At 44.3% G+C, this 19,890-nt stretch overlaps 1 protein-coding gene across 7 annotated transcripts in view; it reads left to right on the top strand.

Moving 5' to 3' along the window:
• The window catches only part of LOC144506548 (exosomal polycystin-1-interacting protein-like), a 93,759-nt gene extending 81,619 nt beyond the window's left edge, over positions 1 to 12,140 (top strand). For all 7 annotated transcript variants that reach the window (XM_078232810.1, XM_078232815.1, XM_078232809.1 and 4 more), the window contains one exon: positions 9,610 to 12,140. In XM_078232810.1, the coding sequence (XP_078088936.1) occupies positions 9,623 to 10,309 (687 nt within the window). In that variant the 5' untranslated portion in view covers positions 9,610 to 9,622 and the 3' untranslated portion in view covers positions 10,310 to 12,140. The remainder of the gene's footprint in view (positions 1 to 9,609) is intronic.
• The last annotated feature ends 7,750 nt before the right edge of the window (positions 12,141 to 19,890 follow it).

The following is a 19,890-nucleotide window of genomic DNA, read 5'->3' as shown; positions in this document are numbered from 1 at the left end:
AGAGAGCCATTGGAAGCTCTGAACTTAATTCTTCAGAAGCTGGAGTGCCCGAAACAGACCATTGCCGAGCACGTCTGTTTTGCGCCGAATCTGGACGCACGAACGCGATGGTAAAGGGAGAAATGCCGATAGGTTTGGGCATCCAGCTCATTAAGTCAATTTAAATGCATGCAAATGCATTTGAATTGACATCGCGCCCATTTTGTGCCATTTTCGGACCTTGGTAAAGGGGAGTCTGTGTGGACGTGGGCGCGGATCGTGCTATTCGCCTCACGCCGGACTTTACCAAGTTTTCACGCCTGAAAATGAGCGCAACGCAATGGTAAAATCGCCGCCAGAGTCAATGGATGGGAGGCTGGTTTGTGTGATGGATTGGGCTTCATTCACGACCTTTTGTCGTTCCTTGCGGTTTTGGGCAGAGCAGGAGCCATACCAAGCTGTGATACAACCTGAAAGAATGCTTTCTATGGTGCATCTGTAAAAGTTGGTAAGAGAGTCATAGCGGACATGCCAAATTTCCTTAGTCTTCTGGGAAAGTAGAGGCATTGGTGGGCTTTCTTTACTATAATGTCGGCATGAGGGAACCAGGACAGGTTGTTGGTGATCTCGACACTTAAAAACTTGAGGCTCTCAGCCATTTCTACTTCATCCCCATTGATGTAGACAGGGGCATGTTCTTCACTATGCTTTCTGAAGTCGATGACTATCTCCTTCATTTTGTTGACATTGACGGAGAGATTATTGTCATAGAACAAGTTCACCAGATTCTCTATCTCATTCCTGTACTCTGTCACGTCATTGTTTGTTATCCGACCCGCTATGGTGATGTCCGTTAACAAATTTGAAAATTCAGCTGGAGAGGAATTTGGCCACACAGTCATAGGTGTATAAGGAGTATAGTAGGGGGCTGAGAACACAACCTTGTAGGGCACCGGTATTGAAGATGATCATGGAGGTGGTGTTGTTGCCTATCCTTACTGATTGTGGTCAGTGGGTTAAGAAGTTCAGGATCCAATTGCAGAGGGAGGAGCCGAGCCCCAGGCCACGGAGTTTGGAGATGAGTTTCGTAGGGATTAATGATGTTGAAGGCTGAGCTGTAGTCAATAAATAGAAGTCTGACATAAGTGTCTTTGTTACCTAGGTTTTCCAGGGTTGAGTGCAGGGCCAGGGTGATAGTGTCTGCTGTGGACCTGGACTAATCTGGACTAATTACACAAAGATGGAATTGATTCGATTCACTGGGGTGGATCTTGACGTGGTGTGTTGACATCCAGTGGGTGATAGTGGACCAAGCGCCCATTTTATAACTTTCCCAACTTCCATTTCCAATGGCTTATGAGGAATCTAAATTAACGTGCACAATTGAAATTATAAGATTAAGTACCCCACTTTAATGAATGGCTTCATCAATTAATATGTCTGGTGCCTAAAATTGTCAATGTGAGTTGTATCCTTTGTAACTCTTTAATTGTCAGGCTCCTGGCTTTCTCTTTTTCCCTCTAAGAGAACAGCATATAGGCTCTTGAGCACTGCTGGCCCCTTTTAAAAAGATAAAATCACGCCGCAGGACACTTGACAATGTTAATGGTGCCATGTAAATGCAAGATATTGTTCTTGTTGTTAAAAGAATGGAAACCCTCATCAACAGTTTGAAAAGTGAGTGAAGGCATTGAGCAGCTGTAAGTCTGTGACTTTGATTTGATTTGATTTGATTTATTATTGTCACATGTATTAACATACAGTGAAAAGTATTGTTTCTTGCACGCTATACAAAGCATACCGTTCATAGAGAAGGAAACGAGAGACTGCAGAATGTAGTGTTACAGTCATAGCTAGGGTGTAGAGAAAGATCAACTTACTGCAAGATAGGTCCATTCAAAAGTCTGACAGCAGCAGGGAAGAAGCTAGAACATAGAACATAGAACAGTACAGCACAGAACAGGCCCTTCGGCCCACGATGTTGTGCCGACCTTCATCTGAAACCAAGATCAAGCTATCCCACTCCCTACCATCCTGGTGTGCTCCATGTGCCTATCCAATAACCGCTTAAATGTTCCTAAAGTGTCTGACTCCACTATCACTGCAGGCAGTCCATTCCACACCCCAACCACTCTCTGCGTGAAGAACCTACCTCTGATATCCTTCCTATATCTCCCACCATGAACCCTATAGTTATGCCCCCTCGTAATAGCTCCATCCACCCGAGGAAATAGTCTTTGAACGTTCACTCGATCTATCCCCTTCATCATTTTATAAACCTCTATTAAGTCTCCCCTCAATCTCCTCCGCTCCAGAGAGAACAGCCCCAGCTCCCTCAACCTTTCCTCATAAGACCGACACTCCAAACCAGGCAGCATCCTGGTAAATCTCCTCTGCACTCTTTCCAGCGCTTCCACATCCTTCTTATAGTTCTTGCTGTTCTTGAATCGGTTGGTACGTGACCTCAGACTTTTGTATCTTTTTCCTGACGGAAAAAGGTGAAAGAGAGAAGTGCGTAGGGTCCTCAATTATGCTGGCTGCTTTGCCGAGGCAGTGGGAAGTGTAGACGGAGTCAATGGATGGGAGGCTGGTTTGCGTGATGGAGTGACACGGAAGAAATAAAATCACAAAGCGATGCTACTGCATAAGGAAAGGGGCAGGAGTATTTTACAGCCAAACATTCGAGTTAACCTACTGGATTAAATAATTGGTTAAAAATCTAAGATGATTAAACAGAATGGGTGTGAAATGCAAAATGGACAGACAGTAAATCAGCAGGCCTGTTATATAATGCACCAGTTTTTATTCTCCATTAACTTGAAAGATATTGGGCGGAATTTTCCATTCCGCCCACCAGGGGAATTGTAATGGGTGGGACACGACCATGCAAAGGTCCATTGATCCTAGTAAGCCACTCAGTTCAAGGGCAAATTAGGGATGGGCGGGATTTTCTGGCCTTGAGGCGAGCACGGCCAGAAAATCCCACTGCCAAAATTTTAAATTTCAAACCAAGTAAAGATCACAATGAGCCTCGGAAACAAGTCTCTAAAAAGAGTTTGAAGTGTTGTTCCTTGGTAATGATTCCCAACAAGTCATTTTGGCATTGCAGTTACATTGATTTAGCCCCCGGAAACTTTAATTAATCAATATAAAAAACAAGTTTAGATAGGGATGGCAGTACAAGAGGTATGCATCCACTGCAGCACATGGGAGATTGCAGAGGACATTGTAATTCAGAACAACACTTTCCATAATAAGTGTTTGCCGAGGAACATCTCAAAGAATTGTTGACCTGAAATTTGTCGTACAAATGTGCAAGGCATCAGAGAGGGATAGAGTTACCAAGACACTTTGATTCAGGAGGTAGTCACAGTCCTTAGTTCGATAGTGGTACAGTCTGGTTAGTGATCTGAGAGCTGGAGTGTGTGACTCCAAGACAGTCAGCTAAAGGAATCCCAGTGCGGAAGGAGCTTTGCCCTTATCCAACCGGTACAAGGTGCTTGTTGCTTGTGTGGATGAGAGAACAATCTGCGGGTTGGATGAGCAAACTGGCCAGTCACAATACAGGGGCGAGATTCTCCGGCCTCCCAGACACACTTTTCCTGCCGGCGGGAGGTGGTGCGTTGTTTGCTTGCGGCGGGTTTCTGTGGTCCCGCCACTGTCAATGGGAATTCGTCACCCCACACCGGCAGGAAACCCGCAGGTGGGGGTGCACTGCCGGCGGGACCGGAGAATCTCACCAGTGTGAACGGCCAGAAAATTCCAGCCCAGAAGTTCATTCAACTATGTCGATGAAATGGAGTGTGGTTGTGATAGGAGGTAGTATAGGCAAAATAATAGATACTGTTCTCTGTAACTGAGAATCTGGAGGTTGTGCTTTCTGCCCAAAGCCAGGGTTAAAGACATCTCCTCAGGCCTGAAGAACATAGAAAGAGGGGGTGGGGGGGGGACGATCCAGTTATTGTGGTTTATATAGGGACCAATGATATAAGCAGATTTAGAAATGCGGTTCTGCTGAGAGTTTGAGAAGATAGGAGTTGAAACTAAAACATTGAACATCACAGCCACAGCAAATTGATACAGGGACAATCAGATTAGAAAATTAAATACATGGCTGAATGATGTAGGAGACAGGCATTTCAATTTATGGGGCACCGACACAACTACTGAAGAAAGAGCATTGATATGGGCGCTGTGGTGATGTCACAGGACTAGTAATCTAGCAACCCAGGCTCTGGGGACATGGGTTCAAGCGTGACCATGGTAGTTGGTGGAATTTAAAGTCAATTAATAAAATATGGAATTTGAAAGCTAATTTCAGCCATGGGTGACCACAAAACAGCTTTGTTGTAAAAGCCCATCTGGTTCACTAATGCCCTATAGGGAATGGAATCTGCCATCATTACCTGATCTGACTTACCTGTGACTTGAGTCCCACAGCAACGTGGTTGACTCTTAATTGACCTCTAAAATGGCCTAGTAAGCCACTCAGTTCAAGGGCAAATTAGGGATGGGCATCTATTTGGCCTTGCCAGTGACACCTACATCCCATAAAAGAATATAGAAAAGAACCTAAAACTGGGCTGGGGCCATTGTCCTAGTGAATCAAATGACCAAGGTGGTAGATAAAGCTTTAAACTAATCAATAGGAGATGAGAGAATTTGGGAAGGGCTAAATGTAATAGCAATGGATGTCAAAGCTGTCGAACAGAGTAGCAAATTGGCTGAAAATAAGCAGAGCAGCTGAGGAAAGGCAACAAAGGCAATTGGTCATTGTGACTAAGGTGACATCAAGGACATAGACAGTTTAGGTGAGTGGGCAAGGACATGGCAGATGGAATATAAGGGGGAGGGATATGAAATTAAACAATTAGGCCGGAAACTAGAAAAACAGAATTTTTTGAATGGTGAGATACTGGAAAACGTTGATATTCAGAGGGACCTGGGTATCCCTATACATGGATCACAGACAGTTAACATGCTGGTACAGCAAGCAACTAGGAAACAAAGGGGATGAAAAGGATTGGAGCGTAAATGTAAAGAAGTCTTACTACAACTACATTAAGCATTGGGGCAGCACGGTAGCACAGTGGTTAGCACTGATGCTTCACAGTGCCCAGGGACCTGGGTTCGATTCCTGACTTGGGTCACTGTCTGTGTGGAGTTTACACGTTCTTCCCGTGTCTGCATGGGTTTTCTCTGGGTGCTCCGGTTTCCTGCACATTCTGAAAGATGTGCTGGTTAGGTGCATTGACCCGAACAAGTGCCGGATTGTGGTGACTAGGGGAATTTCACAGTAATTTCATTGCAGTGTTACTGTAAGCCTTACTTGTGACTAATAAATAAATTTTACTTTTACTTTACTTTAGCTTGGCGAGACCACACCAGGAGTACTGTGTAGAGCTTTGCGAAAGATACTGTATAGAGGGAAGGCAATGAAAACTCACTGGAGTTATTCCTGGGAAAGGAGACTGTCCTTATCAGGAGAGATTGGGTGGACTAGATCCATTTGAGTTGAGTAATTTCTTCTCCCAAAATGTGATGAATCTTTGGAGTTCTTTTTCCAGGGACTGTGAATGATTAGTGTTCAAGTATGTTCAAGATGGGAATCAGTAGATTTCTGGAAACTAAAAGAATCAAGGGACTTTTTAAAAATTCATTTAGGGGATGGGGGTACTGCTGATTGGGCCAGCATTTATTGCCCATCCCGAATTGCCCTTGAGGAAGTGATGGCGAGCTGCCTTCTTGAACAACTGCAGTCCATGTGGTGTAGTGACACCACAATGCTGTTAGGAAGGGAGTTCCACAATTTTGACCCAGTGACAGTGGAGGAACAGCGATATATTTCCAAGTCAATATGGTGTGTGGCTTGGAGAGGAACTTCCAGGTGGTGATGTTCCCATGTGTCTGCTGCCCTTGTCCTTCTAGAGGGTAGCAGTTGTGGGTTTGGAATGTACTGTCTAAGGAACCTTTGGTGAGTTGCCGCAGTGCACCTTGGAGATGGTACACATTGCTGCTGCTACTGTGGTGGAGGGAATTAATGTTTGTGGATGGAATGCCAATCAAGCCAGCTGCTTTGTCCTGAATAATGTCAATCTTCTGGAGTATGGTTGGGGCAGAATTCATCCAGGCATGTGGAGAGTATTCCATCACCTCTTGACCTGTGCCTTGTAGATGGTGGACAAGCTTTCGGGAGTCAGGTGGTGTGTTGCTCACCACATGATTTCTAGCCTTTGACCTGCTCTGCTAGCCACAGTATTTATATGGATAGTCCAGTTTAGTTTCTGGTTAGCGGTAACACCAAAGAGGTTGATAAGGGGGATTCAGCAATGGTAATGCCATTGAATGACAAGGGCCAGTCTCTTTCGTTGGAGACGGTCATTGCCTCACACTTGTGTCGCATGAATGTTACTTGCTACTTGTCAGTCCAAGGCTGGACATGGTTTAGGTCTTTCTGCATTTGGACTACTTCAGTGTTTGAGGAGTCGGGAATGGTGCTGAACATAGTGTAATCATCAGTAAACATCCCACTTCTGACCTTATGATGGAAGGAACATTATTGATGAAACAGCTGAAATTGGTTGGGCTTAGGACATGGAGAAAGGAAATTGGAGTTGAGGTAGACGAGCAGGATAATCTTATTGAATGGCGCACTTTACAGAACATGAAGTGCTTTAGAAGTGTTGCAATGTAGGAAAAGTAGAAACCAATTTGCATACAGCAAGCGGCCTCAAACTGCAATATGGTATTGACCAGAAAATCTGTTGCATGGTGTTGTTGGGTTACTAGGTTTCCCGCTCTTTAATACTTTATGTATATGTTTGAACAGTGTAGTATTTGGGTTTTTGGAACTGTAAGGGTGAACGTGGGACTGGAGAAACAGTACCATCCATATCATGATGGAGAGAGTCACATGGGCATAGTAGAATGCAGTGGTGAGTCTAGTAGAAGTCAGCATGAAGATGGTACCTAGCCAGGACTGTCTCCTGTATATTTGATATAATTATGGGTTATTAGCAGATGTTATTGTGCAACCACACAAAGCTCTAGATCTCTTCAAGAGATAACATATACCCGTACAACAGTGGTGGCAGCAAGTGAAGGACCATTAAATCCCCCAAAAATGAAGAAGTAAAGAAACTGCAGTCTGGCCTGAGAGAAGTGCGACTAACTTAAAGACCTCAAATGCATAGCTGGCGATTACCATTACATTTGAGGAGGCTGAAGGGCAGAAGAAAGTTCCACTGTGCAGTGTAAAAGGACTCCACCAGAGCATGCGGAAGTTCATTGCAAGACCTAGTCAAAGTCAAAGGGCCTAGCCAGATCATAAAATCATAGAACCCCTACAATGCAGAAGAGGACATTTGGCCCATCGGGTCTACACCAACTCTCTGACAGTTCATCTTATCCAGGCCTTCTCCCTTCCCTGTACCCACCATGGCTTACCCATCTAAGCTACATATCTTGGGACACCAAGGAACAATTTAGCATGGTCGATCCACCTAACCTGCACATCTTTGGGCTGTGGGAGGAAACCGGAGCATGCGGAGGAAACCCATGCAGACACAGGGAGAAAGTGCAACTTCCACACAGTTAGGCAAGGGACCAAGGTCCCTGGCACTGTGAGACAGCAATGCTAACTACTGTGCCACCCCACTGTGCCGCCTGGGCGAGCAAGCTCCAAAAGAGGTTGAAATAAGCTTTTAAATTCAGCGCAATAATTAAGCAGCATTGGCAATCCAATTGTTTTAATGAGAGCAGCTTGAAGAACTCAGCAGTCCAAGTCCAGAGTCAATGCCATAACACATGGAGACCATACGTGAATGAAGAATCAATTCTTAATGAGAGGTCAGAGCAAAAGGAAAAACAAAAACTTAGGGAAGCAACTAGCTGGCCAGAACAATTTGTTCAAAAGGTTTACTGCCCGTACCGCCGAAGTTTAAAACTATTCTGTAACTGTGGTGGAAACCCGCCAAATCCTGACAAGGACAGGAAGAAACAAAATAATTGCTGCGCTGTCATTTTTTAAAAAAAGCTTTACTCTGTACTGAAAACAGCCATGGGTGGTAAATCAACGCTGTCAAACCAATTAATGCATATGGATTAGTCTGACCAAATGCAAAATTAGGCATTATGGAGAAGAAGAATTTTTAAATATATGACAGCAACAGGCACAATAAGAAAACAGAGGCTGAACAAGTGAAGACCCTATTATATTCAGAAGGTCCGATAGCCAAGGAAATAATTGCCAGACAAGAAATAACTTAATCGTCAGATAACTTTGAAAAGGTCATGGAGCTCTTCAACACCTACTTGAACCTAAGAAGCAATAAAATTTTGGAGCGGGCAAAATTTAACAAGGGGGTCCAAAAATTTGGGGAACCCGTAGACTGTTTCATAAATGAGTTCTACAAATTGGCTGAAGGCTGAGACTATGGTGACCTTAAGTCAGAGCTCAAAAAAGACCGAATAGTAGTGGGAGTGGCCAGTGATACTCTTTCGGATATATTCCAATCTAAAGAAGATCTGATGCTGGGAAAAGCCATCAGACATCAGAAGTTCAGCAGTAAACCCAATCCATTTTTCATGGCTAGGTTAAACTGTGGGACAGAGCAACCTCAATAGTCCTGCTCATAAAGCAAGATGAAGGCAAGGAGACTCCAGGGCAAGGAAAGCAATATCCATGCAAAACACAAGATGGAGGCAGACCATGTCAGCGCCGTGGTGCCAAAAGTCCTCACTAGCATGAGCGATCACTAAGCAGTGCTTTCACTGTAACCATCTGGGACAATTTGGAAAGATGTGTAAGTCCAAAACCTCAAGACGTGCAGAGGATCCCAAATGAGTCTAAGCGATAGATGAACAACAACAGGAAGAAGACCATCTTGGGAGAAATTAAGGATCCCAGATTCACATTTTGAAATACTGATCTATCTGTAAATGGCCACATCAAAATTTCAATTTGGACAGAAGAGCCAGTGTGACAACCATACAACAGCGCTTGTCATTAGCTATACAACTGTGTAGATAAGGTGGCACAGGCAGCCAAGCCTTGAATCCGTTCTCAGTAGATATTCACACAGGCCCATTTCTTATCATGAGTTAATGGTTTATGATCAGTAGGAGCCTTGCATGTGTTTTCCTCTAGGGCATTGAAGTCGATTGTCTCCCTTTTCCTGCCTCCACTTAGATCATCTCATTCGAGGCAGAATCAGGATTTAAATTGAAAAGTTAAGATTTGTTTTTAAGATGAACTGATGGCAAAGCATCTTGTACCCAAAATTCCCCACATAGTTCACGAGTTTGAATGAGCCAAAGGAAAGGTAATGGGCAGTTTGTATATTTTTTGCACTGTAAGAGAATGAGGCTCAAGGAATCGGTTACCCTTGTCCCTCTCAGGCAGAAGTGGCCTAAGGAGTGTTACTTGCAGAAGTCTGGATGTGCGCAGGTTTGGGGGAGTTAAGAGGAAGGGGTTGAATTAGCAGTTGAATGATTGGTAAGATAAACCCTGTTAAGAACTCCTTGGCCACACATCGTCCTCCACGTGACATTTGCTTCTGCTTAATTTGTAAATGACCGTACAAATATGAATAAACATTTACAACCATTCATTGTTTTTGTTTGTTTCAGGCACTGTGAAAGAATGGAAAATCAGGTTGTGTCACGTTATGTTGTAAGCATGAAGATGACTGTGTCGAACCAGCTGGTGTTCTTCGCTGCACTGTGGTGCTGTATATGCATGGCTGTGGTAAGAAGCAGTAACCACACACTCATCTTTCAAAATGAAAGCAACTTCCGCAATTGCAGCTGCTTCTCCAGCATCCCAGACTGCAGCACCGTTCTTGCCAACCTGGAGTGCAACTGTAAGACTGTCTCTTCTAAAGATATCGACAAAGCCAGCCCAACCAACGAATTGGTCGTGTGGGTGTCAGACACCGCAACAGTGGGGCTGCTGCTGAATTACTCATCGGTTCCAAACCTTAGGCTTTCCTTGTGCAGCCACAGTGCAGTACTCACAGAATATCTCATAATCTTTGGCCTGAAGAAGCTCTGTGTGACCAATCCTAAGGCGAATGCCTATCCGCTGCAAAACATAACGATATACAGCACGGGTGGGGCAACTGTCAAGTCATCCTTGCAGAATAACATTGGATTCTCATTTTACGTTTCATTCTTAAATATGGCTCTGTTAAATGGAGATTCTAAATTAAAAGCGTACTCGGTGCCAAATGTCAGAAATATTGCAGAATACTTTCCAGATCTTCATTACGATACCACTTCTCTGCCTTCTGAGGCCAACAGTTCTTTTGTTACATTCATCTATGTTTAAAAACCACATTGGCTTTTGAACAGTCGAACAAGTACAGCTCAGTTGCTGCATTTGCAATTATCTATTTGTGCACAGGCTTTGGGGGAAGGTTCAAGCCCATATATTCCCTCACTCACTTCAGTAGCTTTTATTTCTGTCTTAACGCTGTCTTTATGTAGTAACGTCAAACATGGACAAGGGAGAATGTGGCTAAATGTGCAAGTGGCTTCATTGTGAATGTTAGGTTAGGAATATAACTTGGAAGAGAATGTTAGTCCATGAAAGTAGCTTTCAAAGCTTCGTGCATGAAAATATCACATTATAAAAATCAGGGTTTTTTTTCAATTTACAGCACCTCAAAATGGCATTAACAGTAACACAAATTGCTGAAAAAAGAGACATGCTGCCAAAGTTTTTTGTCTTGCACTCATCAGGACAGGTGCAAGAATACTAAACAGCACATCGCTCTGACTGTTCACAATGCGCAGAATATTAATTGTGCTCGGCCAACCTGTGCATGCAAAACATAGAACATGTCTAATGTTAGGTGTGATTCCATGATTGGACAGAACTTGCTGAACAATCCCAACAGCGCTAAGAATTACAATAACAACAAATTACCAATCAGCACCACTTTTCTCTTGCAGTATAAGTTGTTCCCTTTAAAACTTAGCCTTCTTGCATCTGTGTGGCTGAGTGCGAGGTGAAAAGCTTCGAGGACAAGTCTCTTTTTTCAGCAATACTGAGGATTTATACCACCAAGCAGCTATTAGCAACATATGTATAATACCTACATGGTTGTAACATATCCAATCTATTTTGACCAAGGTTTCTGTGCTTTTCTACACCTTATTCCAATGGAGGTTTTTGTGAGAAGTGAACCCATTTTAAAGTCACATGAAGAGACTATTAACCGTAGCATATATACTGTACTAGAATCATAGAATCCCTACAGTGCAGAAGAAGCTTTTCAGCCAATTGAGTCAGCACCGACTCTCTGAAAGAGCATCTTATCTAGGCCCACCCTCACGGCCCCTCCACAACGTCCCTGCTGCACGCACCCCCCCCCAACCTCCCTGCCCCCCACCCAACCCCATAATCCTGCACATTTGCCATCTAACCTACATATCTTTGCACACTAAGGGGCAATTTAGCATGGCCAATCCAGCTAACCTGCTCATCTTTGGAGTGTGGGAGGAAACCGGAGCACCCGGTGGAAACCCATGCAGGGGGAGAACATGCAAACTCCACACAGGCAGTCACCCGAGGCCGAAATTGAACCCGGGTCCCTACGGCTGTAGTGCTAACCACTGTGCCGTGCCGTACATGGTATCCAAGTTGTCCTATGGGTGAGATCACCTCCTGCCTTTCCAGACACAGCCCTGAAATTAGGTCTGACCTAAGTGCATCCGCGATCACCACACACTGCAACGGGAATTTGATTTAATGCGTAACGACTGTTCCATTACGGCTCACCGAGAAGGAGCAGGAATCAGGGAACCTAAGATGGATGAGCAAGAAATCTGGAAACTGATAGAGAGCAAGTGACTGGGGGGGCCATGAGAGGTGAACAGCACTGAAGATCCCAAAATAGAGAGAGCATGATTGGACTCGCGGCAAATGTACTCCTCAGAATAAAAACAATTGTGTGATCATTTGCTTAAGATCCACCCCCAAATTCCTAGTCTTGTACCCAAATAAATACAGTATTGTATCTGTTGACAACATTAGATTTTGCACTGACAGTATAGTTTGATAACAGTGTAGCGAAGGCTTGACACTGGAATTCTAATAACCTATCCGCACAGAAAAATGTTATTTTGTATGTTAATATATAATTCTAACAATGCACAACTTCAACCTGACTTTTTCGTGTTATTTTATGATGCACCTTCCATAGCCTCACAACGTCTCAAAGTGCTTCACAACCAAGGATGCATTGAAGTGTAGTCATTGTTATAATGTAGGGAAGTTTAATGTAGCAGCCAATTTGTGCACAGTAAGGTTCACGCTCAGCAATGCAATAAATTCCAAATAACCTGTCTTGTTGGTTGAGGGATAAATGTTGGCCAGGTCACAGAGAGAATTCCTAGCTCTTCTTTGCATAGTACCATGGGATCTTTTGTGTGAGAGAACATACACACAGTCTCAGTTTAATATCTTACCCTAAAGATGACAAGGGGAATTTTTCTGACCCCTCCCACTGGTGGGATGGTCCAGTCCTGCTGAAGTCCATAGGGATTTGAATGGCCTACCTCTTCCGCTGGAAGGAAACTCACCATAGTGGGGCTGGAAAGTTTCAGCTGACACCTCTGACTTTGCAGGCCTAGATCATGTGCTCATGCCTCTGTATTGGAGTTTAAAACTACACTTTTATGGCCTCAGGCAACATTACCATACCTGAACCAAGGTCAAGACCCAAGACCATAAGACCATAAGACATAGGAGCAGAATTAGGCCACTCAGTCCATCGAGTCTGCTCCGCCATTCAATCATGGCTGATATCTTTCTCATCCCTATTCTCCTGCCTTTTCCCCAGAACCCCTGATCCCCTTATTAATCAAGAATCTATCTATCTCTGTCTCAAAGACACTCAATGACCTGGCCTTCACAGCCTTCTGCGGCAAAGAGTTCCACAGATTCAACATTCTCTGGTTGAAGAAATTCCTCCTCATCTCTGTTTTAAAAGATCGTCCCTTTAGCCTGAGATTGTGCCCTCTGGTTCTAGCTTTCCCTACTAGTGGAAACATCCTCTCCACATCCACTCTATCCAGGCCTCGCAGTATCCTGTAAGTTTCAATAAGCTCCCCCCTCATCCTTCTAAACTCCAACGAGTACAGACCAAAAGTCCTCAACTGTTCCTCATCCAACAAGCTCTTCATTCCAGGGATCATTCTTGTGAACCTCCTCTGGACCCTTTCCAAGGCCAGCACATCCTTCCTTAGATACAAGATATTGCTTTTGGGCGCAATTTTCACAAAAAATGGAAAAGGGTGGAATTTTCTGCCTGCTACAATTCCTGTGGAGGGCAGGAGGTGGACCATGCAAAGGTCCGTTGACCACAGGTGGGATTTTCCGGTTTTGGAGTGAACACGGCTGGAAACTCCTGCCCAAAGCGTGAAGTTCTGACTGAAAACCGGTGTGTTTCTCTACAGAAGCACAGGCAAGTTTTCTGACCAGATCTTCTGACACTATGTCAAAAAGAAAATCAGGGCCTTCACTCAAGGCCAGCTCCATAGAGAAATGGGCATCTTTAAAGGGCATCCCGATCTGCGAAAAAAAAACTCCCGCCCACTGATCCATGGCCATGGAGAATCCACCTCCACCTGACTTCGGAGTCACCCCCACACCATGAAAGTATCCGGGGGCACTCTTCCCAATCCCCTCCGCCACTGCTGTCTCCCTTGACCAGACATAAGGGGAGCCTTACCCCCGCAAATAGAGGAGGGTCTCCCCCTGGCTGTAACCATCTCAGTGTCCCCTGGCACCACCAGGGTTCCAACAGACAATGCCCAGTCTCAGCACTCAAACCTGGAGCCTCCAGGGATCACTGCACCACTGGTGTGGTCATTATGACTGGTTTTCATTTTCCAAAACCAGCAGTGATTCGTGCCAGCATGATATCACGCTGCCAGGGGTGGAACGTTACACGTAAAGCTGATTAATGCTATTAAAATATATTTATAACCATGCAAATCAGCTTCATGCCCAATCATGTCACCAGCAGGGAGTGGGGAAGATTGCGTTCTGAAATCTCACTAGCGTAAATCCTGTTATGGTCCTCCCGTGGGATTTTGCGGCCGTAACTGGATTTGTGCCTGATGCAAATGGGTCTGTTAAATTGGTCCTTTAAATTTCCTCTGCTGACTGGGTAGATAAATGCCCTACAGTGAGTAACTGTTAAGCTTGAGAGGGGAGTCGGGGAGAACATTAGCGAGATCTCTTCAGGATCTAAAATGGCACACATATTGCAAATATCTGTGTGTGATTGATTCATTAAGCTGATAATAAATCCAGCCAGTCTACAGTACACACCATTGATGACTGACCAGTCACCTGGCTTATTTAGGGAGATTGATAAATAGACCTATTGCTGGAGACCAGGATCTTTCAACTCAGTAATCCAATATTCCAGTGATCCTATCTGGACAAGCAATGAGAACTAACTCTGCTAAACTGCACAATTTATGTTGGTCAAACTCCAGCAATACTCCTACACCGATTGAATCTCCCTAAGCCTTGGCCAACCTGCAGCTACTCATTGCCAGAATTTTACCACATCACTCACCCAAGGGTCGTAAGATCCCGTCTGAGGTCAATGGAGAATGCCTTTCTGTGAGCCTCACCCTCTCCGATTCTGGGGCGGGCGTGCTGGCAACATCCCGACCAATTGTATCAACACCATCACTATATCCAATGTCACTCCAGGAACAACTAATGAGACATATGGCATCTTTTCCTAACCCCTTGGCTGCAATTCAGAAGAGTTTATTGTCAAATTTCATTTTATTCCGTGGCTACACAGAAAGAAAGTAGAATTATGCATCTGCCATGTTTTCAAATAATTGGTAGTCCCATGACTGTGACAATATGGTTGGGAGTCAAGTGTACAATCACTTGAACTTTCCCTAGAATGGCTAATGAGTTTAAAGTATTATAAATTTTCTTTGTTTTAATTTCTCCCGATTTTTTTAGTTTCCCAGATCCTCACACATCATTTCCTATTCCCAAAGCCGCAAAGAATACACAACAGTAGCACAGTCAGAGATATTATTAATCTTTTTCTCTCCTATACAATTTAGGTGAAAACATCACACCTCCCACCAGTGGGGGGTGAGGTTTGGCAAAGAACATTTTTTAAAGTTTCTTTTAAGGTTGAAGCAGATAAGTATTTAGTGAAAGGTATGAAGAGATAACCAAGCACTGGGCCAAAGGGCTTCTGACTGTTGTATGTACTTGTAAGATATAAGCAGATGAATGCTCAATTTATATGTTATACAAACACATACATCATTTTAAGTTGGTGAAACACATTTGGGTGAAATGTGTAATAGCAAATTGGCAACTGCTGAATTCAATGCAAAACAAAACCATGCAAAGTATAAACTGGACCTCTACTTTGTTGTAACCCATGCATTTTTAACACAGTGATAGAAGTTAAAATTATCTCTATTCAGTGTTCTTCAGTAGTGACAACAATAGCTACTTTAAACTATAGTCCTCATAATCCTCATAATTATCCTTTTAACTGTCTTAAATTGAAGCACTGGGCAGAATCTTACTCCCATTTCCAACTCAGCGTTTGCCTCCATGGTGGCCGCATGGAGGCAAACGCTGAGTTGGAAATGGGAGTAAAATTTGAACGTTCCCCGTTGGGTTCCTGTCTCCAAGCAACCTTGCACCATCAGGTTGCAATGGTAATGGCTACCTCCCTGGCAGCAGTGGGTAGTCAATTAGGGGAGACGATGGCCTCGTGGTATTATCACTAGACTGTTAACCCAGAAACTCAGCCAATGTTCTGGGGGCCCAGGTTCAAATCCCATCACGGCTAGATGGTGGAATTTGAATTCAATTAAAAAAATCTGGAATTAAGAATGATGACCATGAAACCGATGTCAATTGGAAAAACCCATCTCGTTCACGATTGTCCTTTAGAGAAGGAAATCTGCCCCCCTTACGGGGTCTGGCCTCCATGTGACTCCAGAGCCACGGCAATGTGGTTGACTCTCAACTGCCTTTGGGCAACTAGGGATGGGCAATAAATGCTACCCATGATCAATGAATGAATTTTTTAAAAGTCCAATGTTTTCTACTATTTTGTTATCTTACCGTACACAATAATTCAACTGTAGCCCAACTGACATCTTGTCCAACTTCAACATTCCTTTCCGTTCACAGAAGAATCACATTGGACTCAGAACATTAACTCTGTTTCTTTCCCCACAGATGCTGCCAGACCTGCTGAGATCTTTCAGCATGCTCTGTTTTTATTTCAGATTTCCAGTATCCATAGTATTTTACTTTTATTCAACACTTCTTCCTTCCTTTGTATTTTATGACTCTAGATACCAAAACAAGAACTCTGTCTTTTTAAAGCCTTTAATATTAGTGTTTCCACCTTTATGTGCCTGCACCTTTATGTGCCTGCACATCAGCATGGCTCAGGTTCTTGAACTCCATTTAAAATGTTATTATTTAAGGTGGATTTGAAAGGGATGATTTTGTGATTTAGTACTTTCCCTGCTGTGGCCAGTATGGGCAGTGTGATGGCACAGTGGTTAGCACTGCTGCTTCACAGCACCAGGGACCCAGGTTTGATTCCTGGCTTGGGTAACTGTCTGTGTGGAGTTTGCACGCTCTCCCCATGTCTGTGTGGGTTTCCTCCGGGTGCTCCGGTTTCCTCCCACAGTCTGAAAGACGTGCTGATTAGGTGCATTGACCCGAGCAGGCGCTGGAATGTGGCGACTAGGGTAATTTCACAGTAACTTCATTGCAGTGTTAATGTCAGCCTTACTTGTGACTAATAAATAAACTTTAACTTTATGGATGAATTCAACAAATAATTAACATTGAGGAAAAATGCTTCACATTTGTCATGAGGTTACATGCAAATAATCACAGCGCCTGTGGTTAGAAACGGTTTTGTGGAATTCTTGTCATGCAAAAAAGCCACAATATATCAGCTATAAACAGTAATGTCACTCCAACATCATTCCTAGTATATCAATTCTCAATTTTGTTTGTTGGTAGAAATCAGACAATGATGTGCTCCCAGGGACAAAACAAGACAGTTACAGGTTGCCCCTTCAATCGGCCAAGATTTGCTGTGCTGAACTCCTCCCATACTTCCTGAGAGCCCTCCGCAACTGATAATGTTCTAGCTTGATTTTCAAACTGCCTCATTGGAAGGTAATGATGCTGCTACTTGTGTGGGAGGCCAGCTTCCAACCTCCCTCTATCACCTATCCCACACGTCCCTCTCATTCTCCTCCATCCTCACTGCCCCCTAATTCTGCCCATGAGGCCATCCAATACCCTCCCCAGTGACTTTCCAGCTCTCAGCTTACTGGATGCAGATGTTTCTCCTGACTGTCACTGCGGCATCGTCTCACTGTACTATGTTTCAAATCCCCAGAACCAAATTCCTGAGATGACTGACCATGGCCCGCGCACAATTCTGTACATGGCGATGGCCAAGAGGTATTATCACTAGATATTAATCCGGAAACTCAGCTAATGTTCTGGGGACCTAGGTTCGAATCCCGCCACAGAAGGTGGTGGAATTTGAATTCGATAAAAAAAATTCGGAATTAGGAATCTACTGATGATTATAAAATCATTGCCAATTGTCGGAAAAACCTATCTGGTTCTCTAATGCCCTTTAGGGAAGGAACTCTGCCATCCTTACCCAGTCTGGCCTACAATGTATGTGACTCCAGACCCACAGCAATGTGGTTGACTCTCAAGTACCCTAGGGCAACTGGGGATGGGCAATTAATGCTGGTCAGCCAGTCACACCCATGTCCCACAAATAAAAAAAACCATCAATGCCCAGAGAGGCGTTCCCTGTGCCCATTATCAGAAGCAAGACATGGGTGTCTGCACAGCCAGTTAACATGGCCTGCACAGCCTGAGGATAGTCTGTTCAACATGCCCCTGACTGCAGGGCCTAAACCCCAGGACAATTTCTGACTCCATCTTGGACAGTCTCTGGCTGTCCAGGTCGAGGGACCAAATGGTCTACTCCTGCTCCTATTTCTTATAACCCTGCCCCAGGACAGTCTTTCGCTACTTCATCCTGTTCCTTGCTCCCCTCACAACTCTTCCCCCAACAACACATGGAGTCCTACCTCCATCTTCCATCTTCCCCCTTCCCTCCCATGTTCCACCACCCCCTGCTAATCCTGTCTCCAATTTACCCCACCCTGCTGGTCTTGCCTTCTATGCCCAGCCTTGGCACAGCTTGTGGAAAAAAAAGCACCTGAAATCTCACAGCAACGCTGTTAAAGAGATGTCAACGTATCTCAAAGTTGTTGATGAAGTGAAACTAGCCAGATGCATGCCACTTATATACAATCTGGAAACAGACCATTCTAATTATCTGCTGGCAGGACACTTAATTTGGAGGGAGAACATAATTCCACGGAGTTGGCCTTTCAGTGAACATTCATGAGATGCAAATATGGTTCCCGACATAGGTCGGTGCAAAAGTCGATCTAGCTTTAACCTGCCACAAAATTCAGAACAAAATTCCAAACTATTTTCCTGCCAGCAGGACATGGACTTTATTCAGCATTGCAAATTTTGTAGCTTACTTATTTGGATCCCCATCCTCAGTGTATATTCCCTCACTTCTCACACTCTTAACTCTGCTTTCTCTTATCACAGGAAAGCCCACAACTCCAGAGAGAGTCAGAAAATCAAGGCTGACCTGCAGCCATGACTGCAAATGAGGAGGTTGCCCTAGAGATAGGCAGGATGGTACACGTACAGGGCTTCGGTGATAGAGAGAAGATGGCCTAAAACCTGGTGATAATCACTGTTTTAGTTTATTTATTAGTATCACAAGCAGGATTACATTAATACTGCAATGACGTTACTGTGAAAATACCCTAGTTGCCGCACTCCAGCGCCTGTGAGGGAGAATTTAGCATGGTCAATACACCTAACCTGCACATCTTTGCCCTGTGGGAGGAAACCGGAGCGCCTGGAGGAAACCCACACAGACATGGGGAGAATGTGCAAACTCCACATAGACGGTGACCCAAGCCAAAAATCGAACCCATGTCCGTGGCACTGTGAGGCAGCAGTGCTAACCACTGAGCCACCGTGCCACTGCCACTTGGCATTTCACAGTCACTCATGTGGATTTGATGCCACCAGTAGTAGAAATTATGCTATGTTTGTGTCTTTTATCAGCATTAAGTCATGTTTTTAACCTCCCACAGATGGTTAAAGGATGACAAACAACCTTACAAAGGGGCCAAGCCAAGGAGTCATAGAACCTTTGTAGTGCAGAAGGAGGCCATTCGGCCCATCAAGTCTGCACCAACTCTCCCACAGAGCAGGCTCTATCCTCATAACCCCACATATTTATCCTGCTATTTCCCCTAACCTATATATCTTGGGACACTAAGGGCAAATTAGCTTGGCCAATCCACCTAGCCTGCACATCTTTGGAGTGTGGGTGGAAACCCAAGCATCCGGAGGAAACCCACGCAGTCCTCAGAGGAGGCTGAACACACTCAGGATGCTTTGCCAAATGACTCATGCATGCCCTTCACAGATGCATACTCCTTGTACAGTACAGAGAGTTAGATTATCAAATGGTGAGGAGCACATCACATATTTGCAGGAGCAGGCGTTGAAAGCAGTGACAGCAGTGGAGAGTCACATTTGGAGGGTGAAGGAAGCTCAAACCTCTGCTCAGACGAATGGAAATGCTGAGCCTCAGGAGTTATGCACAAAAGGGAAAGTGTGGAGCAGCAATAGGAAATGTCTGCACTTCTCTCAGCATTTCCATCAGCGAGTTGCAGACAGCTCAGGAAATGCATGTGCTGGCTCAAATTCCCAGTTAGTTGCCTCTTTGACTATTTTAATAA

Source organism: Mustelus asterias, chromosome 17, assembly GCF_964213995.1.
Source record: "Mustelus asterias chromosome 17, sMusAst1.hap1.1, whole genome shotgun sequence".
NCBI lineage: Eukaryota > Metazoa > Chordata > Chondrichthyes > Carcharhiniformes > Triakidae > Mustelus > Mustelus asterias.
The sequence above is the reverse complement of the archived record's forward strand: the minus strand, read 5'-3'. Positions and strand labels throughout refer to the sequence as shown.